The sequence below is a fragment of the Aotus nancymaae genome, unplaced genomic scaffold (assembly GCF_030222135.1).
Source record: "Aotus nancymaae isolate 86718 unplaced genomic scaffold, 86718_ANA_hifiasm-v0.15.2.pri h1tg000053l, whole genome shotgun sequence".
In the NCBI taxonomy this organism is placed as follows: domain Eukaryota; kingdom Metazoa; phylum Chordata; class Mammalia; order Primates; family Aotidae; genus Aotus; species Aotus nancymaae.
In genome coordinates, this window is record NW_026988467.1 from 3,258,417 (window position 1) to 3,283,647 (window position 25,231).

At 52.6% G+C, this 25,231-nt stretch overlaps 1 protein-coding gene across 4 annotated transcripts in view; it reads left to right on the forward strand.

Moving 5' to 3' along the window:
* The window catches only part of KCNAB2 (potassium voltage-gated channel subfamily A regulatory beta subunit 2), a 113,654-nt gene that overhangs the window by 28,474 nt on the left and 59,949 nt on the right, over positions 1-25,231 (forward strand). Inside the window, exons 1-3 of one of the 4 annotated variants that reach the window (XM_064363163.1) lie at positions 8,490-8,603; positions 21,700-21,828; positions 22,989-23,030. The exons of 1 other annotated variant lie outside the window; for it this stretch is intronic. In XM_064363163.1, the coding sequence (XP_064219233.1) occupies positions 21,752-21,828; positions 22,989-23,030 (119 nt within the window). In that variant the 5' untranslated portion in view covers positions 8,490-8,603; positions 21,700-21,751. Of the gene's footprint in view, positions 1-8,489; positions 8,604-21,699; positions 21,829-22,988; positions 23,031-25,231 lie in introns of those variants that run through there. 2 more of the 4 variants (XM_064363162.1, XM_064363164.1) reach the window with 2 other exon arrangements.

Sequence of the window (25,231 nt, forward strand, 5' to 3'; positions counted from 1 at the left end):
CAGGCAATTCTCCTGCCTCAGCCTCCTGAGTAGCTGGGATTACAGGCACGCGCCACCGTGCCCAGCTAATTTTTTGTATTAGTAGAGACGGGGTTTCACCATGTTGACCAGGATGGTCTCGATCTCTTGACCTCGTGATCCACCCGCCTCGGCCTCCCAAAGTGCTGGGATTACAGGCTTGAGCCACCGCGCCCGGCCTGTTTTAGTTTTTGTAGAGACAGGTTTTCTCCATGTTGTCTAGCCTGGTCTTAAATTCCTGAACTCAAGCAATCCACCCACCCTGGGCACCCAAAGTGCTGGGATTACAGGTGTGAGCCACCATGTGCCACATTTATTGATCCAGCTTAAATATTTGGCTTAAACACATACAAGCACGTGGAGCCGCTGTTGACGCTATGATGCAGAAGTTTCTTTTTCATTTTTCCCAGTTTTTTCTATTGTGGTAACATGTAAAATATGCCATCTTAACCACTTTTAAGTGTATAGCTTAGTGGTATTAAGTATACAATTCAATGGTATGAAGTCTGTAGTTCAAGGTTATTAAGTGTATATTTCAATGGTATTAAGTGTATGGTTCAGTGTTATTGAGTGTACACTTCAGTGGTATTGAGTTTGGAGTTCAGTGGTATTGAGGGTATAGTTCAGTGGTATCGTGTGTAGTTCAGTGGTATTGAGCATGTAGTTCCGTGGTATTGAGTGTACAGTTCTGTGGTATCGAGGGTACAGTTAAGTGCTTTTGAGTGTACGGTTCAGTGGTATTGTGTGTATGCTTCAGTGGTATTGAGTGTATGCTTCAGTGGTATTGAGTGTATAGTTCAGTGGTATTGAGAGTCTGGTTCAGTGGTACTGAGTGTATGGTTCAGTGGTATTGAGGGTACAGTTCAATGGTATTAAGTATATCGTGGTACACGACTGGTAAACGTATTGAGTGTATAGTTCAGTGATATTGACTGTACGTTTTAGTGGTATTGGGGGTATGGTTCAGTGGTATTGGGGGTATGGTTCAGTGGTATTGAGTGTACAGTTCAGTAATATTGAGTGTATAGTTCAGTGATATTGAGTGTATGGTTCAAGGGTATTGAGGGTATAGTTCAGTGGTTTTGCATGTGCAGTTCAGTGGTATTGAGTGTATAGTTCAGTGGCATTGAGGGTATAGTTCAGTGGTATTGAGCGTGTAGTTCAGTGGTATTGAGTGTGTAGTTCAGTGGTATGAAGTGTATAGTTTGGTATTGAGGGTACAGTTCAGTGGTTTGAGTGTACAGTTCAGTGATATTGAGTGTATATTTCAGTGGTATCGAGTGTATAATTCAGTGGTATTGAGTGTGTAGTTCAGTGGTATGAAGTGTATAGTTTGGTATTGAGGGTACAGTTCAGTGGTTTGAGTGTACAGTTCAGTGATATTGAGTGTATATTTTAGTGGTATTGAGTGTATAGTTCAGTGAAGGTATAGTTCAGTGATATTAAGTGTATAGTTCAGTGGTTCTTGAGTGTACAGTTCGGTGGTATTGCATGTACAGTTCAGTGGTACTGAGTGTACAGTTCAATGGTATTGAGTGTGTATTTCAGTGGTATTGAGGCTATAGTTCAGTAGTATTGCCTGTATGGTTTACTGGTATTGACTGTACAGTTCAGTCATATTGAGTATATGGTTCAGTGATATTGAGGGTATAGTTCAGTGGTATTGAGTCTATAGTTCAATGGTATTGAATGTACAGTTCAGTGGTATTGAGTGTACAGTTCAGAGTTATTGAGTGTATAGTTAAGTGGTATTGAGTGTACAGTTCAGTAATATTGAGTGTATAGTTCAGTGATATTGAGTGTATGGTTCAAGGGTATTGAGGGTATAGTTCAGTGGTTTTGCATGTGCAGTTCAGTGGTATTGAGTGTATAGTTCAGTGGTATTGAGTGTACAGTTCAATGGTATTGAGTGTGTATTTCAGTGGTATTGAGGGTATAGTTCAGTAGTATTGACTACGGTTTACTGGTATTGACTGTACAGTTCAGTCATATTGAGTATATGGTTCAGTGATATTGAGGGTATAGTTCAGTGGTATTGAGTCTATAGTTCAATGGTATTGAATGTACAGTTCAGTGGTATTGAGTGTACAGTTCAGTGGTATTGAGTGTACAGTTCAGTGGTATTGAGTGTATAGGTCAGTGGCACTCAGTATAGTTCAGTGGTATTGAGTGTATAGTTCAGTGGTATTGAGTGTACAGTTCAGTGGTATTGAGTGTATAGTTCAGTAGTATTAAGTGTATAGGTCAGTGATATTGAGGATATAGTTCAGTGGTAGTGAGGGTACAGTTCAGTGATATTGAGGGTATAGTTCAGTGGTATTGAGTGTACAGTTCAGTGGTATCGAGGGTACAGTTCAGTGGTATTGAAGGTATAGTTTGGTGGTAGTGAGGGTGTGGTTTAGTGGTGTTAAGTATGTAGTTCAGTGGTAGTGAGGTATAGTTCAGTTGTATTGAAGGTATAGTTCAGTGGTATTGAGTGTAAAGTTCAGTGGTATCGAGGGTATAGTTCAGTGGTATCGAGTGTACAGTTCAGTGGTAGTGACTGTACAGTTCCGTGGTATTGAGGATACGGTTCAGTGGTGTTGAGGGTACAGTTCAGTGGTATTGATGGTACAGTTCAGTGGTATTGAAGGTATATTCAGTGGTATTGAGGGTACAGTTCAGTGGCATTGAGGGTACAGTTCAGTGGCATTGAGGGTACAGTTCAGTGGTATTGAGGATACAGTTCAGTGGCATTGAGGGTACAGTTCAGTGGTATTGAGGATACAGTTCAGTGGTATTGAGGGTACAGTTCAGTGGTATTGAGGGTACAGTTCAGTGGTATTGAGTGTACAGTTCAGTGGTATTGAAGGTATAGTTCAGTGGTATTGATTGTACAGTTCAGTGGTAGTGAGTGTACAGTTCAGTGGTAGTGAGTGTAAAGTTCAGTGGTATTGAGGGTACAGTTCAGTGGTAGTGAGGGTAAAGTTCAGTGGTAGTGAGGGTACAGTTCAGTGGTGTTGAGGGTACAGTTCAGTGGTGTTGAGGGTACAGTTCAGTGGTGTTGAGTGTACAGTTCAGTGGTAGTGAGTGTACAGTTCAGTGGTATTTAGTGTACAGTTCACTGGTAGTGAGTGTACAGTTCAGTGATATTTAGTGTACAGTTCAGTGGTAGTGAGGGTATAGTTCAGTGGTAGTTAGGGTACTGTTCAGTGGTAGTGAGGGTACAGTTCAGTGGTATTGAGGGTACAGTTCAGTGGTATTGAGTGTACAGTTCAGTGGTAGTGAGTGTACAGTTCAGTGGTATTTAGTGTACAGTTCAGTGGTAGTGAGGGTACAGTTCAGTGGTATTGAGGGTACTGTTCACTGGTATTGAGGGTACAGTTCAGTGGTAGTGAGTGTACAGTTCAGTGGTATTTCATGTACAGTTCAGTGGTAGTGAGGGTACAGTTCAGTGGTATTGAGGGTACAGTTCAGTGGTAGTGAGTGTACAGTTCAGTGGTATTTAGTGTACAGTTCAGTGGTAGTGAGGGTAAAGTTCAGTGGTAGTGAGGGTACAGTTCAGTGGTATTGAGGGTACAGTTCAGTGGTAGTGAGGGTACAGTTCAGTGGTATTGATTGTACAGTTCAGTGGTAGTGAGGGAATAGTTCAGTGGTATTGAGGGTACAGTTCAGTGGTGTTGAGGGTACAGTTCGGTGGTATTGAGTGTACAGTTCAGTGGTAGTGAGTGTACTGTTCAGTGGTAGTGAGTGTACAGTTCAGTGGTATTGAGGGTACAGTTCAGTGGTATTGAGGGTACAGTTCAGTGGTATTGAGGGTACAGTTCAGTGGTATTTAGTGTACAGTTCAGTGGTAGTGAGGGTACAGTTCAGTGGTATTGAGAGTACAGTTCAGTGGTATTGAAGGTATAGTTCAGTGGTATTGAGTGTACAGTTCAGTGGTAGTGAGTGTACAGTTCAGTGGTATTGAGGGTGCAGTTCAGTGGTATTGAGGGTACAGTTCAGTGGTGTTGAGGGTGCAATTCAGTGTTATTGAGTGTACAGTTCAGTGGTAGTGAGTGTACAGTTCAGTGGTAGTGAGTGTACAGTTCAGTGGTAGTGAGGGTATAGTTCAATGGTATTGAGGATACTGTTCAGTGGTATTGAGGGTACAGTTCAGTGGTATTGAGGGTACAGTTCAGTGGTAGTGAGGGTACAGTTCAGTGGTATTGAGTGTACAGTTCAGTGGTAGTGAGTGTACAGTTCAGTGTTATTTAGTGTACAGTTCAGTGGTATTGAGTGTACAGTTCAGTGGTAGTGAGTGTACAGTTCAGTGGTAGTGAGTGTATAGTTCAGTGGTATTGAGGGTACAGTTCAGTGGTGTTGACGGTATAGTTCAGTGGTATTGAGGGTACCGTTCAGTGGTATTGAGTGTACAGTTCAGTGGTATTTAGTGTACAGTTCAGTGGTAGTGAGGGTATAGTTCAGTGGTATTGAGGGTACAGTTCAGTGGTATTGAGGGTACAGTTCAGTGGTATTGAGTGTACAGTTCAGTGGTAGTGACTGTACAGTTCAGTGGTATTTAGTGTACAGTTCAGTGGTAGTGAGGGTATAGTTCAGTGGTATTGAGGGTACTGTTCAGCGGTAATGAGGGTACAGTTCAGCGGTAGTGAGGGTATAGTTCAGCGGTAGTGAGTGTACAGTTCAGTGGTATTTAGTGTACAGTTCAGTGGTATTGAGGGTATAGTTCAGTGGTATTGAGGGTACAGTTCAGTGGTAGTGAGGGTACAGTTCAGTGGTATTGAGGGTACTGTTCAGTGGTAGTGAGGGTACAGTTCAGTGGTATTGAGGATACGGTTCAGTAGTATGAAGCATGTAGTTCAGTGGTTTTAAGCTCATTCATAAGACTGCACTACAATCACCACCATCCATCTCCAGGACCCTTTTCATTCTCCCAGGCTGAAATTCTGTCCCCATCAAACTCAAACTCCCCATTCCTTCTCCCCTGCTCCTGACAGCCACCATTCTACTTTCTGTCTCTGGTGTGACTACTCTAGAAACCTCAGTTAAGTGGAATCAGACGATATTTGTCATTTTGCAATGAACTATTTCACTTAGCAGAATGTTCTCAAGGCTCAGCTGGGTTGTACCGTGTGTCAGCATTTCCTTCTTTTCTATGACTGAGGGATATTCCATTGCATGTGCATGCCACAGTTTGCTTATCTCTCTCTCTCTTTTTTTTTTTTTTTTTTTTTGAGACAGGGTCTCACTCTGTCACCCATGCTGGAGTGCAGTGGCACAATCTTAACTCACTGTAACCCCCGTTTCCTGGGTTCAAGTGATTCTCATCCTTCAGCCTCCTGAGCAGCTGGGATTACAGATGTCTTCCACAAAACCTGGATACTTTTGTATTTTTAGTAGAGATGGGGTTTCACTATATTGGCCAGGCTGGTCTTGAACTCCTGACCTCAAGTGATCTGCCCGCCTCAGCCTCCCAAAGTGCTGGGATTACAGGTGTGAGGCACCGCACCCAGCCTTTGCTTATCTCTTTATCCATCAATGGATATGGGTTATTTCCACATTTTAGCTATTGCAAATCATGCTGCTATGAACACACGGGTACAAATATCCCTTTGAGACCCTGTTCGCATGATTTAGGGTATATCCCCAGAAGTGGAATTGCTGGATCATATGGTAATTCTATTTTTAGTTTCAAAGAGCAACACTACTGTTTTCTATGGTGGCTGTACCATTTCACATTCCCACCAACAGTGCACAAGGGGCCCCATTTCTCCACACCTTGCCAGCACTCAAAATTCTGGGCTTTTTTATCACAGCCGTCCTAATGGCGCCAGGTAGTATCTCACTGTGGTCTTGATTTGCATTTCCTAATGGTTAGTGATGTTGAGTGTCTTTTAATGTGTTTATTGGCCATTTGTGTATTGTCTTTGGAGAAGTATCTATTCAATTCCTTTGCCATTTTTACAATCGGGCTGTTTGGTTTTCTGTTGAATTTTAATTCTGTATATTTTCTAGATGTTAATTCCTTATCAGATATGTGATTTGCAAGTCTTTTCACTCACTCTGGGTTGCTTTATTACTGTTGATGGTTCCCGCTATTTTTATTTACCTATCTATTTATTTATAGTGGTGGGTCTTGTTATGTTGCCCAGGCTGGAGTCAAGTGGCATGATCGTGGCTTACTGTAACCTCAAACTCCTGGGCTCAAGGGATCCTCCTACCTCAGCCTCCCAAATAGCTGGGACCACTGGCATGCACTAGCATGCCTGACTAAATTTTTTTTTCTTTTGAGATGGAGTTTTCCTCTTGTCACCCAGGCTGGAGTGCAATGATGTGATCTAGGCTCACTGCAAACTACCCCTCCTAGGTTCAAGCGATTCTCCTGCCTCAGCCTCCCAAGTAGCTGGGATTACAGGCACCTGCCACCACACCCAGCTAATTTTTTTTATTTTTAGTAGATACAGGATTTCACCATGTTAGTCAGGCTGGTCTCGAACTCCTAAACTCAGGTAATCCACCCGCCTTGGCTTCCCAAAGTCCTGGGATTACAGGCGTGAGACATCACACCCAGCTGCCTGGCTGATTTTTAAATTTTGTGTTAGAAATTGGGTCTCACTATGTTGCCCAGACTGGTCTCAAACTCCTGGCCTCAAGCAGTCCTCCCACCTTGGCCTCCCAAAGTGCTGGGTTACATGTGTGAGCCACCGCAGCCAGCCATTAGTGTCTTTTAAATGAAGTATCTCTAAGTCTGCCACCCAACCTTTACCAGTCACCTGCCTTCCTGGTCCAAAGAAGCTTTTTTAGAAAAGAATTGGCAAATATCTGAAAAATACCATTTGTGTTTAAGAGCCAGGAACGAGGTTTGAGGGCTGGTTCAGTGTGTCTGAAACTGCAAAACAGCCAATGGGGTTAGCTTCGCAGCGTCCAACTTTTACCTCTGCTTGTGAATTCAGCATCAGCTGCTGTGGTTGGTGATGACCGTGACTACAGTCTGTGTTTGGAGACCCACAGAGTCACAGCAACATCCCCGTACTGGGTGCCAAGAGGATAGTGGCTGCTCCCCTGGCCCTGGTTGGCAGTGGAGGTCACCTGTCCAGAACCAGAGGTCCATGGGGGGCTCCAGGGTGGGGAGGTCAAGGTGTGTGTGAGGAAAGAGCCCCCATTTGGAGCTGGACACACCCAGGCTCTGGTTCTAGCTTTGCCACTAATTTCACCAAGTGACCTTGGACGTTATTTAATATTCTTGGGCCTCGATTCCCCCATCCGTAAAAAGTATGTCTCGGCCGGGGCTGGGGGCAAAGCCTAGAGCTGGCTCAGCACGGGTTGCTCCCCACCAGTTCTCCCGCACGGCGTCTCCATTTCTTTTTCATTCTCCCGTTTGCTCACCTTCCCCCTTCCCTCTTCTCCCTCCTGTTTGTCTCTTGACACCTCTGCTTTCTTACTGAGCACCCAAACTCTTATATTTTCCCTTTTCCTCTTTCTACCCGCCCCCCAACTCCTGTCCTTATCTTTAACCTGCTGGGAACACACAGCGCCAACCCTGGTGTCAGCTTTAGAGCTGTGTGCCCACGCCGGGAGAGAGGGTGCTGGCCTCCCTCCTGGAATCACACACATGGGGGTGGCCTGGGACCAGGGACTCAGCACAGAGCAGGTGGCTGGCACCACGGGAGATGGAATGTTCCACCCGAGTCCTCCCTTTGCCTGGCACCCCAAAGAGCTTGGGCTGTCCCGAGAGTGAGTCACCATAGAGCCTGGCCCAGGCTCAGCAGCTGGTGTGGGAGGGAGGAGGGGCCTCCCCAAGAAGGAATAGCAGAGCAGGGGGAGGCCACGGGGAGGAAGAAAACCCCCCACAGAGGGTGCTCTCCCCTCTGGCCCATCCTTCCCAGGACCACCTGCCCCCTCAAGGCGGCTGCCCCCTCTGTGTCCTGGCACAGGGATGGGAGATGGAGCGGCAGAGCCTGCCCTGGGCTTCTCAGCAGTGCATAGCTCACGGCGCACTCTGGAGTCAGCCAGCCCTGAGTCCAGGGCCCTGAGACCCTCCGTGGCATCACCTGTGGCATGAGGGGCAGCAGGACTCCTTCCAGGGCAGTGGGGAAGATCGGATGAGGGAGCTGAGGTTAAAAGTGGGCAGCCCTCCCCCCCGGCACACAGCCAGCAGCAGTGAGGGGAGCTCCATCACCAGCACCCCCGCCCTGAGAAAGGGGCTCCGCACCAACAGGGAAGGTCTGGGTCTGCCCCCCGCCCCCGAGGGGCAGCGCAGGGACAGGCCTGGGCAGCCCCCTCACACCCACCTGCTCTCCGTCCTCTGCCTGCCTCCTGCCCCATCTGGCCACTGCTGCTCTGCCAGGACAGTCGGAGGTGTTGGGCCCTCCCACCTGGGTCATGGCGCTAGGCACGCCTAGGAGCAGAGGCCACGCCCCGGCACCCCACGGCGCCAGGCTTCTCCGCTCTGTGGCGGCAGTGCATGCGCTCTGGCATGTGCTGCACCAACTTCCTCTTGGGTGCTGTGGTCCCAGGGCATGCACTTTGCAGCAGATGTTTGACCTCGCCTTCCCCTGAGTGCTTGGAAAATGGCCTTGTCTCCGGTCGTTCCCATTCAGGAGCAGGTACCAGGGTACTCCCGGGATCCGGTTTTCCAGGATGGGTTCTGTGTCTGATGGGTGGGCAGCCCCAGCTCCCTGAGCAGGGCTTAGGTGCCCCCCTAGTGTCCAGGGTTAATTGTGCTAGCCTGCACCCCTGAGCCCCGAGTGCCCCCCTAGGGATTGGCCTCAGCCTGAGGGTGAGCTGACCCCAAAGACAGCCTGACCAATGCAGCTCACCCCTGCGAGGCTCCTTGTTGCTGCTGCTGGGCAGAATGGGCCTGGCACCTGGCAGAGGTGTCTGAACACGACACATTCCCCACTGGCTTCCGCTCTCATCCCTGGGGCAACGATGAGGGAGATCGAGAGCCCTGTGGGGCCACTTCTGTCCCTCTGCAGGGGGCAGGGCTGGCAGCTCCTGGGGAGAGCCCTGCCCATCTTGTCTGCTCTCTCCGGAAGCCCTGGCCTGGGGATTCCCATCTCTGGGTGGAAGGCATGAAGTCCCCTGCCTTGAACAGTGGTGGCGTGGGTCCCCGATCCCTCCTCTCTTCCCTCATCCTTGGGGCTGAGCATGGGGCAGTGTGGGGGATAAAGACCCCTCAGACCCCTTCCCCACCCTGCAACCCCTTACACAGCCCTGAGGTCACTGTGCCAGCGGGGAGGGCAGGGGGCTCCCTGGTGACTGTGGCTTCCTGTAGCCCCTCACTCTCCTCCTCCACTTCCCCTTGGGAGGATATGGGTGCAGGGTGTGGTCATGGAGGGAGGAGGCTGTAAGCCTCCTGGGGGACACATTTGTGTGTGTGTGTGTCTGTGTGTGGACGGCTGAAAGGAGGAGGCCAGGGGGCCTGGGCACGTGGTTTTGGGGAACTCAGAACCAGTGAGGGCTCCTGCTGTCACCGCAGGGGACAGGCCCAGCCAGCGACTGAGTGAGCAGCCTGGGCAGCCCGTGACTCGCTGCGGGCCACGCCATCTGTGCAGCGCTGGGGTCCCCACCACCCCAGGTGAGTGCCCTGCACGGCACCGTACCTTCCCCCTGTGGTCACTGAGAGGCAGGATGTAGCTGGCGCTGGCACGTGAATTTTTGGGCTGTGGTCTGTTTTTTGTTCATTGCAGCATTGGTTAGATGTGGATGTGAACTGTCCTTGCAGCAGTCTAGACCTGTGGTGTTTGTAATCAGGGAGCAGGCATTGAATGTGCTTTGAAGAGATTGAAATTTCTGGCCCGTGATCTTCCTGACAATTTTTAACGAGGCATTGATGTGATGTACTATCAAATGCTCCATTCGCCAGTCATGATCTTGGGCACCGTGGTTAAGTCTGGATGCTTCTGCTGTTGCCTGAACTGTGTGACATCTGTCACTGTGCCACTGGTCCCCTCGGCTCAGGCCTAAGGAGCTTGGAGGAGAGGCTGAGGTTTCTCTGTGACAAATACAGGGACTCCTGACTGTGAGCTCCAATCTCTAGTAAGGTGCATGGTTCTCCCCGCATTTCTCTGGCTGCATCTGAGCCGAAGTCTTGATGGAGCTGTAGGGAAACTGGGTTATGCTGACCTCCCGAACCCTGCCCACCCTCTGGGGCATCCTTCCGACAAGTAGGCCTTTCTACCAGATCCCCAGGATGACCCCCAGGCAGATGACCCCCGGGGGTGGTGACGCCTCGTGCACTCGGTCAGCAGCTGCCCTCGCTGTGGCGTGTACTCTTTGCCATCTGATCCTCCTCAGGAAAGGACTGGGCTCCTGTGTGAGCGCCTGGCTCCTGGGTGAGAGGGGAAGTACGTTGTGCAAGTGCCCTTCTGTGTCATGCGGTTTTGAGCAGTTACACCTCTTCCTGTCTCTGCTGGAGGCACAGTCACCGCCACGGCTCCTCCAGGCTCTGGCCCGCAGAACAAACAGACCGTGGTTTTGTGCCATGCAGTAGTCACGGCAGATACCTCAGGGGCTTGGCGGGGGGACCTCCAGGGTTCCAGAAGCAACATGCAAAATAACATCAATTCAACAAGCAGATCTGGAGTCCTCGCCCCAGGCCTTCCCGGAAGACACCCAGGGCGTCACACCCAGCCTGGATGAGCCCCCCTCCCCGCTTCCGCCGTGTTCACTCGGCATTACCACATGCTGGGTGTAGGAGCACATCCATGAACGAAACAGATGAAGCTCCCTGCCCGGAGGGGCTGACCTCCCAGCAGTCTTATGGGATGTGGGTACGGAGGTGAATCTGGGGGACACTCCATTGCTGGTGTTGGTGTTGCATCGCTGACCTCCACGATGGCCTTCAGGTGTCCACTGTGCCCCATCGTATTAAGGTTGGCCTTTTGAAAGCTGTGAGTCCAAGTCACCTGGCAATAGATAAGGAATACAAGGTGACCATTCTTAAAACTTCAGGGATCTGCAGACCAGCCTTCTGGAACCTTCTGGATTCGGGATTTGGATGCAGCCACAGAGAGCCTAAGCGCCACAGGTCCCGCCACGACACCCTGAGGCGTGGGCTCACACTTGGGCGTGGCTGGTCACATCTATAAAAGATGAGCCTTTTCTGGGAAAGTGAAAAGACAGAGAAGCCTCCTGACAGGGAAGGAGGACAGGAGCCAGAAGAGCAGGTGTTACGGCAAGGCTGAGGACCTTCAAACACTGACTTTCCTGGAGGGCAAGACCGCTGCCCGGGACGCAGCTTCACCTACCTTCATGCAGATGGCGCAGATGTCCAGGAGGCAGCTGTGGTCAGTGACTCCACAGGAGGCATGCCCAGACCTGGGGCCAGAGCCTTCCTTGCACCTGTGCCTGATGTGACACCAGGGCGGGGCACAGGCTAGTCCCAGCTCCTGTGGCCCCCATTGCTCACCCCATCTGTTAACACACTGAGTCCTCCCTCATTATCATCCCGTTTTACAGATGGAGAAACCGACACTGGGAAGGTTAAGAGAATTGCCCAAGGCCATAGACGAGTCCATGGCAGCATTAGGGCACCAGCCAGTGCCAACTCCAAAGCCCAGATCAGAACCACTGACTGGGCCTCACCTCCTTCCCAGGAAGCCAGACTGATCGCCTCGGGTCACCCAAAGAGGGTTGAATAATGTCATCCACCAGCTCCTGACAAAGATAGGGAATTGTGCAGTCGGCACTGGCAGATTTCAGCTTAAAGAGAGATCCCCTCTCCAGCCTCAAAGTACTAACATTGGATCGAGACCTCTCACTAAAGGAAGGTTCCGGCCACATTTTCCTACTCCAGAATCTACAATAAAGAGACAGATATGGCCTTTTGCAAAAACTGGAAGTAGGTTTCCAGGTACCCACTGGACTTATAATTCAGCATTTATAAGTATGACCCTGGAGACTAAATCAAAGAAGAACTTGCTCCCTGGAGCCCTGAGGTTAAGCGCTGAGGCGAATTCTGTATAATGATGCTGCTGGCAGCCACAGCGAGCATTTATTTATCATGCACTCACGGGGCATCTGGTTCCAGGTCACAGATGCGCTGGGGTTGCCTGGTCCAGGTGGGGTGGCTCTCGCATCTGCAGCAGGGTGGACTGGGGCGTGCACGTCCCATGACCATGGCAGAGGTTCCGGGTCAAGTCCCCTATGACTGAGACATCTGCCCACTTCCTTAGGCCAAAGCAAATCACATGGCTGCACAGGAGGACAAGGCCAGGGGTTCACCCCTTCAACATGTGTGTGTGTGTGTGTGTATGTCTCTTTTTGCATATGTGTGTATATGTGTGTATGTATGTGTATATATATATGTATGTGTATGTGTGTATGTGTACGTGTATATGTGGAGGTGTGTATGCCTGTATGTGTGTACATGTGTAGATATGTGTGTATGTGTGTGTTTAGGTGTGTGTACATGTGTAGGGGTATGTGTATGTGTGTGTAGGTATGTGTGTATGTAGGTATGCAGGGGATCTGTGTGTGTGTGCATGTGTGTAGGTGTGTGTGCAAGTGTGTAGGTGTGTGTGCATGTGTGTATGTGAGTAGGTATGTGTATGTGTGTGTAGGTGTGTGTATGTGTGTGAGTAGGTATGTGTATGTGTGTGTAGGTGTGTGTATGTGTGTGAGTAGGTATGTGTATGTGTGTGTAGGTGTGTGTATGTGAGTAGGTATGTGTGTGTTTGTGCATTTGTGTAGGTATGTGTGTGTAAGTGTGTGTGTATGTGAGTAGGTACGTGTGCGCATGTGTATGTGTGTTGAGAAGAGGCAGCAAAGTCACTTAGCAAAGGACATGGATGCTGGGAGAAGTGAGGCTTTGGGTCAGTAACTCCACCTTCCACCCTCATTCCTTCCCTGTGCAAATCAGGTGCCAACTCTGTCACCATAACATCTGGGTAACCGTAACAGTTGCCCCCCGCCAGGTCAGATCAGAAAGTGTCTTCTATTATTTTGTATCTCTGTCCTCGACTCCAGGACTCAGTCCTGACCTTTCTTGTAGTTTCTTGGCTTAAGCCGCTCATTCGTTTCCTTCTCTCACCTGGGTGCACTGATTTCTTTCCATCTGTGCAAACAGCTCATGTGGCTCTGACAGGTTACAGATTCCGTCTTTGATGCTGAGGTTGAGGAAATCAGGGACGGAGCCACCAAAGCTCCTACTCAGCCCTCACAGGGCACATTTGCCCCCCAAATAATAGTCATTGACCATTAGCTCCAACAGAGAAATTGTGGTCCCAGGTCCCCCATTCTGCAGATGAGGAAACTGAGGCCCCAAGAGAGGCCCTCGCCTTGGTTGGCTGTGCCCAGAGAGTTCTGCTCCATTTGTCCATTTCATCTGGGGCTGCCCCTCCTTGTGTGCCCTTGCCTAGAATCATGTATGGGTCAACCTTTTCCAAAAAACTGCCAACACTGTCTGGGTGCAGTGTTTCAGGCCTGTAATCCCAGCCCTTTGGGAGGCTGACGCAGGGGGATGACTTGAGCCCAGGAGTTCGAGACCAGCCTTGGCTGCAGAGTAAGACCTCGTCTCTATAAAAAATACAAAAATTAGCCAGGCTCGGTGGTGCATATCTGTGGTGCCAGCTACTTGGGAGGCTGAGGGAGAAGGATTGTTTGAGCCCCATAGGTTGGGGCTGCAGTGAGCCGTGATCATGCCACTGCACTCCAGCCTGGGGAACAGAGTAAGACCCTGTCTCAGAAAAGAAAGAGGGGCATGGGCCAGCATGGGGATGGAACTGCCAGCCCTAAATCTTACAGCCCAGGCTTGCTCCAGGAGCCAGAGTCCCATAAAGGGGCCCTGTGGACCTTCCATCAGTCCCTGAAAGAGCCTCACCAGCGACACCTTCCTGGGGCTGTGGCTTTGATGACAGTCCAAGGCCCCCAGGATTCCTTTCTGTGTTCAAATAAACTCAGCTTCCTGACCTCTCACCAATGCTGCATTCAGAGCCCAAACTGGCAACATATTTGCCTTTCTAGAAAAACTGCAGTTGAGAAAACGCTCCCACTGGGAGGTCATGGGGGAACCAGATATTCACACAGCCTCAAAGAACCTTCCCTGTGATTCCTGGTTAATCATGAAAAAAGATTTTTCATGTCTGCCCTGGCAGACACCACCTTAACCAATTGGCCAGAGCCAATTTTGCCCTCGACGGACAAACTCACTTGTTCTCCCCTGCCTGGATGCATGAGAAGGACAAGATCGCCCCAGAAAGGTTCAGCCAAATTGAATCCTGAAGCTGCAATCAGACAAATCCAAACCAAGGGACTGTCTGCAGGACAGATGACCTGAACGTCAAAAAAGGTCAGTGTCATAAAAAACAAAAATGAAAAAAATGAGGGATTGCTTCTAGACTGAGAGAGATGAGAGAGAATAACCAGTGCCGCTGTGAGCCTGAATGGATCCCAGATTTTTGTAAAACTATAGGAGTTATTTTGGAATAATTGGGAACACCGAATAGAGGATCAGGCGATACTGAACTAAGTATCTTAGGGACAATGCTGGTGGTGTGGTTTAGAAAAAATTCTCAGATGAGTGCTGCGTATTGAGGGGTGGAGCTCGGGATTGCAACACACTTTCAAACAGTTCAGAGAAAAGTGTGTGTGTATGTGTCCATGTGTGTATGCATGTGGGGGGTGTGCATGTGTGTGTATGTGTGTGCATGTGTGCCTGTGTACGTGTGTGTGCATGTGCACATGTGAGTGCATTTGGATGTGTGCATGTGGGTGTGGGTGTGTGCATGTGTCTGTGCATGTGCGCCTGTGCGTGTGAGTGCGTGTATGCATGTGTGTGCCTTGTGTGTATGCATGTGCGTATGTGCATGTGCATGGGAGCACGTGTGCATGTGTGTGCCTGTGCGTGCAGAGAGAGAAAAAGGGAGGAGAGGAGCAGGAATGCATACAAGTGAGATGAGGTAAACAATTGGTGATTGATTGGGATGAAGAGTATATGGGTATTTATTGCTATTCTAATTATTTCCACTTTTATGAGGTTTGAAAGTTTTCAAAGTAGTAAGTTGTTAAGAAGAAAGAAAATGGTCACAGAGGGAGCCTACCAACCTTCCTGGGTCCCCTGTCCTTGTCAGCGAACCACGTAAAGGGGAAGAGCTATGATTTAATGACCAGATTCCTTCCTGGGCTCCGAGCATTGTGACATCTTGCTTCTCTGTTCCATCAGAAAGTTGGGCAAGCCTTTGCAAACGCTCCGTGCTTCCTTCAGTTTCTCCAAATCTAAATCCGGGAGATTTGCTCCAGGTCACGCGTGGACCAAGTGAAAGTGGAGATGATGGGAGAGACACAGACTGTGGACTCCCTGCTGGGACCCCAGGCCCTGCACCCCCCCTGCTGCTGGGCTCCCCCTTATGGGTCTGGTGTGCTGGCAAACTGTTTCTAACGCCTGTTCTCCCAAGTCCCAGAAGTGTTAGGGATCCCAGGGCCACCCAGCTTAGCTGTGCCTGCCTCCCTCTGCGCTGAAGGAGCCACTGCACCAGCCTGGACCTCACGGGATCTCCATGTAGGATGTCAGCTCCACAGGGATTGGCCACTTGGCAGATGCAGTCGCTCCTGATTGGACAGTGGTGGTAGACTCTGGGCCAGTCAGCTCTGCCTGTGTGTCTTGCATCCTGAAATACAAAGCAGGGGCTGTGGGGAAATCTCATCAACTCCTCCTCTCCTGGGAGGTGGCAAAGGTGGTGGGCTGGGCTGCTGGACCCTGGGGAGGAATGAAACAGGCTATGTTGGTGGCCTGCAGTTCTTGTAAAGTGCTCATCAAACGGTGTCCAGTTCCCGCCTGTGGCCGCAGGCTGGAAAGCTGGCTGCTAGCACAGATACAGCCTGACCTCGGGGTCAGCACTTCTTGGAGGGGTAGGGATTGGGACAGGTGGCCTCCCAAGGACATCTCCCTAAGTGGCCCGCAGTGCCGCTTGTCCCTGCACCTGCGGCTGCCCTGAGCACCCCCACTGGACACAGCGGGCATTGCACCCTCAGAAAAAAGCTGCCCTTGTTCCACATGCAAGCCCTGTCCCCAGCACCGCGGGCTGTGCTACCTGCAGTCACGCAGACCGCGAGCCCCGGCCACCTCTCTAGTGCCCTCTGTCCTCCGGCCTTCGGCAGGCTGGGTCACAGAGGCATCCCCCCAGTCACCCATTCATTCATTCACTCAACAAATACCTGTTCCGTGTCTACTAGGTGCCAGGCACCGCTGGGAAAACAGCAGACAAAACTCGCTGCTTTCCCGGAGCCGGCATCTTGGTCGGCAGACAGCATAAGCGAGAAGAGTAGGTGGAGGAGAAGGCGTGTGAACAGGTGACAGGCACTGGGGAGAAACAGCCCAGGGGAGGGCCAGGGAGCGTGGGGGAGAGGGGACTGCGAAGCAAGGGAGGTGTCCAGGGAAGACCTCCGTGAGAAGGTGACCTTGGCCAGCGTGGGAGGGGCTCAGGCAGACCGTGGGGGGTCAGAAGCTGAATGGGGACAGGAGGAGGGCATGAAGCCCTGAGGCGGGAGTGAGTCTGCTGGGTTCACAGACCTCCAGGGAGCCAGTGCGGCAGGGGCCAGTGTGTGAGGGGCTCGGCAGGGATTTGTGGCTAACAAGGTCGTGGCACCACTGTTGAGACTGGACTCTGACTCTGAGTAGATTGGAAGCCCTTGGGAGGTTTTGAGCGAAGTAATGACATGATCTGACTTATGTTCTGGGGTGATCACCCTGGCCCCATAGAGTTGGGCGGCGGGGGTGGAGGTGGGCGCAGGGAATGCTGTGAGGAGCAGCTCGAGAGCCAGCAGCAGCCTGGGCCAGGGAGGAGACCGGGAGAGGCACGGGCCCCAGCCCAGAGACGGATTGGGTATGGGAGGTGGGACATAGGAGGAAGGAAGGAGTCGGGGTGACGCCCAGGAGTGGGACTGACACCTGGGAGGACGGGGAACTCTTTACTCAGCTGGGGCCACCCTGGGAAGAACTGGGCTGGGGGTGAGCACCGTCGGGAGCTCAGTGTCCGATCGGGAATCCGAGGTGCGCATTCCCTTCCCTCGTAGTTGAGCCGCACAAGCAGGGAATACACAGCTCTGGGGTTCAGGGGAGTGGTAGGGGGTGAGGGGTCTGCAGCAGAGCAGTGGGGTTCAGAGCCATGAGACGGAAAATCTGAGGGGCTTCATGGGGATGGAAAAGAAGAGGTTCAAGGCCTGAGCAAGGGCAGCCACGGGGGGACAGAGATGAGCAGGAAGAAGCCCAGGAGACTGAAAAGGAGTGGCCAGAGGGATGGGAGGGGCGTGGAGCCCTGGGAGCTGGGGAAGCCACAGGCAGCACCTCTGTCGCCCCATACAATGGCCACCGCTGGACCTAGCAATAAAGAGGTTACCCACGGACTTGGCAAGCGCAACTCCCACGGAGTGGTGAGGGCAGAGGCTGACCAGTGTCGGTTTATGAGCTGGAAGGAGAGGAATCTCACAAGTGAAGGAAAACTTTTTGAGGAATTTCCTTGTGAATGGAAGGCGAGAAACAATGGAGAAGAAAGTGGGTCTAAGAAACTGTGCTTTTTAGGCCGGCTGCAGTGTCTCACGCCTGTAATCCCAGCACTTAGGGAGACGAGGCGGGTGGATCGCTTGAGGTTGGGAGTTCAAAACCAACCTGGCCAATATGGTGACAACTCATCTCTACTAAAAATACAAAAGTTAGCCGGGTGTGGTGGCGAATGGTTTGTGATCCCAGCTACTCGGGAGGCTGAGGCAGGAGAATCACCTGAACCCAGGAGGCAGAGGTTGCAGTGAGCCAAGATCTCACCACTGCACTCCAGCCTGGACAACAGAGTGAGACTCTGTCTCAAAAAAAAAAAAAAAAGAAAGAAAGAAAGAAACTGTGCTTTTTGTTTTCTTTGGGAAAAATAATAACTCACTGAGCGCAGCTAGCAGTGCCTCCTGAAGAAGGAGGAATGGGCTTGGGGTACCCTTGAGTGTGCGTGGGGCTGGGGTGACCACGTGGCCGTGGACACTGTGGGCCGGTTCCTGGGTAGCCACAGGAGGGATGGCAGACAACTTTGAGCACAGATCCTGTCTCAGTGGGAGGCTGAGGTGGAAGGATCACTTGAGCCCCATAAGTTGGGGCTGCAGTGAGCCATGATCATGCCACTGCACTCCAGCCTGCAGAACAGAGCAAGACCCTGTCCCAAAAAAGAAAAGAAAGAGAGAAGGGCATGGGGCAGCATGGACACTGTGGGGCCAGGTCCTGGGTAGCTGCAGGAGGGAAGGTGGCTGCTGGTTGCTTGTGTTTTCTCGGGACTGGGAAGCAGCAGTGGCGTCTGAGGGTGAGGTGGGAGGGGAGGCGCGGCGAAGTGTCCCCTGAGCCTGGGAGAGAGGATGGCTTAGAGCGGACGCCCACAGACTTTCTCTGTAAAGGACCAGATAGTAAATATTGTAGCCTTTACCAGCCAGGCAGTCTCTGTTGCAGCTCCTCAGCACTGCCTTTGTAGCTCAGAAGTAGCCCAAGAGGATTCTTAAACAAATGGGCATGGAGGTGTTCCAATAAAACTTACTTACAAAACTAGGCAGCAGGCTGGCTCTGGCCTGCTTAGACTCCTGGCCCTTGACCTCGCCTCCAGGACAGGGGTTTTCAAAGCGGGTCCCTGGGCCGGCAGCATCAGCGTTGCCTGGGACTTGTGAGAAATGCAGATTCTTGGGCCCCACCCCGCATCCGTGGAACGAGTGACTCAGTCCCTTCACTGTTTCCAACCCAAGTTGAGTTTGTGATTCTGGAATTCTGGAGTTAGCTCAGCAGCTAGACCCAAGAGACAGTGAGCTGGCGGGGGCGGAGAGAGGCAGGCTACATGCCCTGTTAAAGGCACGGGCTTCCTAGCCCCCAGCCCCAGCTCCTGCAAGCCTATGTGATTCCCAGCCCCCAGCCCCAGCTCCTTCTGCAGGCCTGTGTGAGGACATCCTGCCTCCCGTGGGCCACGTTTGTTTATGCAGCCTCCATGCGGGGGCTCCCTGGGGACAGGCTGTGGTGAGGACTCTGCTCTCAGCAGGCCTGTGCCTAGCGCTGTGCAGAGCCCTCCCCTTTACAGCCCTGGTTTCCTGTCCATGACCCTCAGCTGCCCAGGGGAGCCCGGGGGCAGGGGCTCCATGGCTTGTGGGGACAATCTCCCACGGCAGTAGGGCTCAGCCAGTGTTTCGTGTGTGAAGAAATGCACCGTCCTCTGATGGAAAGCACAGCATCTATGGGAGTTTAACGACAGCTTTTTAACGACTTTAGTGAGATGATTTGATCTCCTGCCTCTGAGTCATCTAAGAGCAAAATGCGTGAACTGCTAATGTGCTCAAAGAGAGGCTGCCCTTGAGGCCCCTCCAGCCCCCCAGTGCTGCAGGGATTTAGTCACCCCAAAGCCAGGTAACCTTGGCCTCGCAAAGCTCTGGAACTACAGGCATGAGCCACTGTGCCTGGCCTGAATGAGGGTCTTTAAGAATAAAATTCCAGGGGATCTCCTCACCAAGCCGCACCGCTTCTGAGGTTAGCATGGTGCTGCATCTTCTCTGCGTCCTCTGTCCTTGTTTCTGGTTTTGGTTTACTTGAAACAGAGTCTCACTCCATCGCCCAGGCTGGAGTGTAGTGGTGCAATTATGGCTTGCGGCAGCCTCGACCTCCGAGGCTCAAGTGATCCTCCCACCTCAGCCTCCTGAGTAGCTGGGACTATGGATGTGCGACACCATGCCCAGCTAATTTTTTTATTTTTTTGTAGAGACTGGGTCTCTACAAAAAAAGGTCTCTATGTTGCCCAGGCTGGTTTCAAACTCCTGCGCCCAAGTGATCCTCCTGCCTTGGCCTCCCAAAGTACCGGGATTCCAGCCTGGCCCCAGTTTTCCAGCAGGTCTGCACATGTGCTCACACCCCTCGCTCAGAGGAGACCTCCACTGTCAGGGGCACCTAAGCCTGCGCTGCCTGGACCCCAGGGACAGAGGTCGTCTGTGAGTCCCCTCCCTTACTTTGCTTTTCTTCTGAGGAAGCTGCTTCCCGGTGATGGGAGGTCACTGTTCTGGGGGAAAAAAAAAGTGAGAAAAACAAAGCCCGTGAGCCGCTGGGCTAACTGTGTCAGGTTTCCTACAATTTCATGGGTGGTTGTGGATGGGTGGGGCTGTGTTTTGAGCCTGGGGCATCCCTTTGCCTGCAGGTGCAGGACCAGGTGATTTTGGATCAGGGGCCCTTGTCCTTCCAGAAACCAAACCCCGTTCTAGGCATGTGGGTGCAGCAGTGAGCAAGAGCCACTGCCCTCCTGGAACGCACCCCGCAGAGAGGGAACGGGGGCACCACAGACCTGTGTGCAGGCAGCAAAGGCGTGGTGTTGGCTGGGGAGCAACTGGGACCCCTGAGCCCCACAGTAGGGGCTCATGGCGCTGAGAAGCACTGCCGCAAGGCCGCAGCCAGTAGAAGGAGCCACCAGTGCCAGGGTTCACGGACGGTGTGAGCTCAGCCTGCTGGGAGGGCCAGCGGCCTGGGCCAAGGGCCAGGAGGCAGAGCATGGGGGACTGAGGAGCTGTGCCTGGGAGGGGGAGGAAAGAGCCTGGGACCAGATTCACTTTTGAAATAGAAGCCCCCAACAGCAGCCAGCCAGGTGGAGCAAGGCGTGCAGGGCTGAGAGGGTGCAGGGGGCGAGGAGGAGCCACTAGGAGGGGACCCAGGGGTTCAGGTGAAAGACAGCGGTGGCTCAGCCCAAGGGGTGGCAGCCGGTGAGGTGGGTGGACGGCTGGATGTTGGCAGCCATACTCGTAATTGATGCTGCCATAACAGCTCATCACAAACCCTGCAGCTTCAAACAGTCCAGGGTGGGATCTCCTGGTTCCCGGTTCCCATGGGTCAGGCGTTGGGGCAGAGCAGGGCTGAGTCTGCTGGTTTGGGACTGCTAAGCTGCATTCGAGGTGCTGGCCATTACTGGGCTCACCTTGGAAATCTCTGGTAGGAAAGGATCCACTTCCAGGCTCTCTTGGTCATTTGAAGGCTCTTTTCTTTGGGCCGTTGGGCTGAGGGCTCAGCTTCTCACCAGCTGTTGACCTGAGGCTACCCTTAGTTCCTGCCCCACGGGCCTCTCCAACACAACACCTTGCTTTATCAGAGCCAGGAGGGACAGTCTGTAGCAAGACAGAAGTGACAGTCTGCTCATTACGTTTTCCATGGTCTGCTGGTTAGAAGGACTGGCTAGGTCCAGCCCACATTCCAGGGCGGGGGTAGCCCAAGGACAGGAATCCCAGGAGCTGGGGACATCGATGGCATCTCACAAGCTGCCTGACTTAGGAGCTCAATGACAGCACCAGGAAGCTACGGTGGACTGGAGTCAGGGCAAGGGACAGCAGTGCAGTCAGGAGCTCAGAATACACAGATGCTCCCTGGGCAGTCTATTCTGCACCTGGGGGCAGCAGAACCTACACCTGGGGTTTCCGAACAACGGTTGTGGCAGTGTGGAAGGACCCCCACGACGTGCAGGGTGGGAGTGTGGCGTGGAGGAATGTGGATACCCCTCTCATGGTCGTCACCTGCACCTCAGCCCCTCCTGAGCCCGTGGGCCAACCTGCCTGCTGCCTGCCTGCCTGCTGCCTGCCTGTCTGTCTGCTGAGGGCTCCCCGATGCCCTGAACCCAGACAGCCTCCTGGGCCTTTGTGATCCCAGGGCCTCCAGCCAAACATGGTTGATCTTTTTTAACCACCACCCTCTTCCCCTCCCTTATTTTGCTTTTCTTCCAGAATTTTCCCACTGTAAAAACTCGAGCAGGTCTGGACAAGTGAGGCCGGCTCCATGTATCCAGAATCGACAACGGGCTCCCCGGCTCGGCTCTCCCTGCGGCAGACGGGCTCTCCCGGGATGATCTACAGGTGACCCCACCCCTCACCCAGGCCACCTCCCAGGGTCCATCCTGCCTCGAGGAGGAGTCCCCAAACCACTGTGCTCCCCTCTGGAGGAGGGAGGGCCCAAGCAGGGCCCACAGGCTTCTGCCTGCCACGGCTGCAAGGTGCATGCCGGCAAGCGTTTTCTCCAAGAAAGGAGCAGGGGCTTTAAAGACCCAAGTGGGAGAGAAAAAGCAAAACTTCTCTGGGGGGTTTGAGCCGGAGTAGACTCCTTTCTTGTCCCTGACCCTTTCCAAATATCTCGTTCAAGGGTAACAGAGGCCCGAGGGTGAGTGCACGGCCAGGGCCGATGCCGGCATTCTTTTCCTCTCACTTCATACCTTGCCGCCCCTGTGGCCCCGCCAGTTTCTCCTGAGCGAGTATCATGACCTTGCAGGCCTTTGGGGAACCATGTCTGCCCTTTTCCCAACACCAGAGGGAGTTGGGGTGGCCAGATGTTCCCGGGCACCCTGAGCCCCTCCTTGTGGAACTCACTTCCGCCTGCAGCCCTGGCTGTTTCTGTCTGCACCATAATCAGCGCTGAACGGCCGCGGAGGGCGTTCAGTGAGAGCTGAGGCTCTGGGGACAGAGCATAGAACCCATGAAAGATGAGCGCACAGGCAGGACCCCAGCAGCCCATCGATCTTGGGCAGCCGGACCTTTCGGGATCACCGTTAGGGCCTGAGCCAGAGCCCGTGTCTGAGACAGCCAGGGAAAGGCAGTGTCTGTCCTAAAGAGAGCCCAGCAGGCACGTGTGGGTTTGCCAGCACATGGGCTCTCGGCACGTCTGGGGTGGAGGGTTTTCAGCCACTGCCCGTGAGCATATTGCAAAGCAAGTCTTGAAGCATGTTCAATCCGAAACGACCCTCACCCGGAGATTCTCCACGGAAAACAGGGCCCGGCAGGAAGGAGCCCTTGTGTCCAGGAAACTGGCTCCAGGGTGGCCACTGGGTGGCGCTGCTGCAGAGCGTTTAGCACCCGCCGCGCATCCTCGGAGACCATCCTGAGCAGGCGGCCGGCGGGGGCCCGGGGGGCACGGGACATTGGTGGTGCTTTCTGAGCTGCACCTGCTGGGGTTGATGCCAACTATGGACTCTCTCTCTTCTCTCCCTTTCTCCTTTTTCTCTTTCCTCCACTGCTGTCCGAAGTACTCGGTATGGGAGTCCCAAAAGACAGCTCCAGTTTTACAGGTAATGAGTCTTCATTCTCCCTAAAACCCCAGCAAGCCCAGTGGCCAGGGAGTGGGTGGGAGGACTGCAGCCTTGCCAAACAGGGTGTGCTGGTGTTTTCTCTGAAGCCAAAGCCCCCTGAGACCCCCAGGCTCTGCTTATCACCCTCTGTGCCTACACACAGGGCACTGTGCAATGTCCTGATGGAAAATGGAAAGTCGGGTTAATTGTATGTGTTGATCTGCCATAAGTTTGCTTTGATTGAGCAAATGGGCTTTTGATGACCGCCAAGCTCTCAGCCAAAGCTACCGTTAAAGCGTCACTCATCAGGCAGTGAGAGAGACACCTTCCTGTGGTCGCCGGCTTGTGCTTCTTCCGTTATCAGTTATCCGTTACCAGAATACAGGACGTGGTGAACCCATCCGTTCTCGCTTTGCCTGTGGGTTTGAGCTGATCTGGAACTCACAAAGCTCCTCAGGCTCATCGAAGGCTAGTGCCTTCTTGGGGGTGTGCAGTACTGATATGACTTGGATCAGTGACATCTTTCTGATGTGTTTCTCTGTTGGTGAATTAACAAACCAAGCACGTTCACCTGGCAAGAGACCGTGCCCCAGCAGGACGTGGCATCAAGATGCTTAGGGCCCCACAGGGTGCTCTCGGGCAGACCCGTTCCTCCCTCTGGGCTGCCTCTCCCTCCCCTGTAAGGTGGAAGATGCATGTTCTTGCTGCAGCCTCCAACTCTAGGAAGTAAAATGTCAGGGCTGCCTGGAACCCGCGGGGCCGCTGTCTCCCCGTGCCTTGGGACTGTTTGGGGAATCGGCACAGCTTCTGGCAGCAGGCGCCTGGTATGCGTTGCTGCATCTTGGCATTCAGGCTGGGAGGTCTCTCTATGCGGACCCGGACACCTCCTGATGACAGTGCTCTGGGGTTGTTGCCGATGCGCTGGGCGGTGGGCATGAGGATGGCAATGGATTTCCATGTGGCTTTTCTCTCACGTCCCCCCCCGACCCCCTCTTCACCAGCTCAGCACCTCTGACGGGACCCTGGACCTGGGTGCTCAAGCTGATCTGTGCCCCTGGGAGGTTCTGCTCCTTACAGGGAGCTCTGCAGACATGGCCAACTCTTTGATTCTACTGATATTTGGGTAGATAAGATTTTGCCTAAAATAGTTAAATCTGAACTTGTGCTTGCAGATGCTTCGCCTGGACGAAATGTTTGTTTTGTGATGTATGTATGCGTGGTGTAACACATTCTAATGAATAGACGCCACTCATCCCAGGGGATTTCATCCGTTAAACAAAACATGTACCTGAACTGCATCCTCAGAGAGCCCTGGGCAGCCTCAGTCCTCAGAAAGGAAGGGGTGAGGTCCGATGAGCAGGCAGGAAAATCCCAGGTGCAGACCAGCCAGCTCAGAGGGCCCACCTCCAGGAGGGGCCGAGTAATTTGTCCAGTGTGACCAAGTTGAAGTGAGAGCCTTCCAGCCCCCTCACAACAACCCTCAGAATCCCACAGGCTCAACATATGCTCCACCACCAGGAACCCTGTGCATGGGAACCTTCATTTCCAGGTGGCTCCTGGCCCCAAGGACAAGGTCTGAAGCTCACCCTCTAGGCTCTCAGCCCCACATTCCCGTGTCCACAGGCTCTGGCCGTTCCACCTCTTGGATCTCTAGGGGTTCACTTGCGTGTCTATTGTGGGGGCTCTGGAGATGACCTGTAAGGGCTGGGGCCACTCCTAATGGGGCACCCTCATCACACCAAGCATGCCACGAAACGTGGCTGGTGGATGGTTCTTTCCGTTACTCAGGCCTGGCCCTCTCACAGGGCAGAGGTGCTCCAGGCACGTATCCTGCCCCCATGCAGCCCCCAGGCAAGTAATCAAGGCAGGACACTGTGCCAGTCAGCTGTCCACCAGTGCTGCATAACAAACAGCTCCAAAACTCAGTGCCATGCAGCAATCAGCGTCTCTTCCTTGCTTCTCCGTCTGCGGGTTGACCACGAGCTCGTGTAAGCTGGTTCGGCTGGGTTTGTCTCCAGGCTGCAGGTCGGATCCCCGCGCCCTCCATCTTCCTGTCCTTCTTAACTGGGGCCTGTCCTGTCCCAGGCATGCTCCTCCCACAGCGGAAGTGCCAGAGAAAAGGCAGAAACATGCAGGGTCTAAGGCCTGTGGTTGGGGTCGGAGTGCTGTCGCCTCTGCTCATATGCTTTTGACCAAAGTAA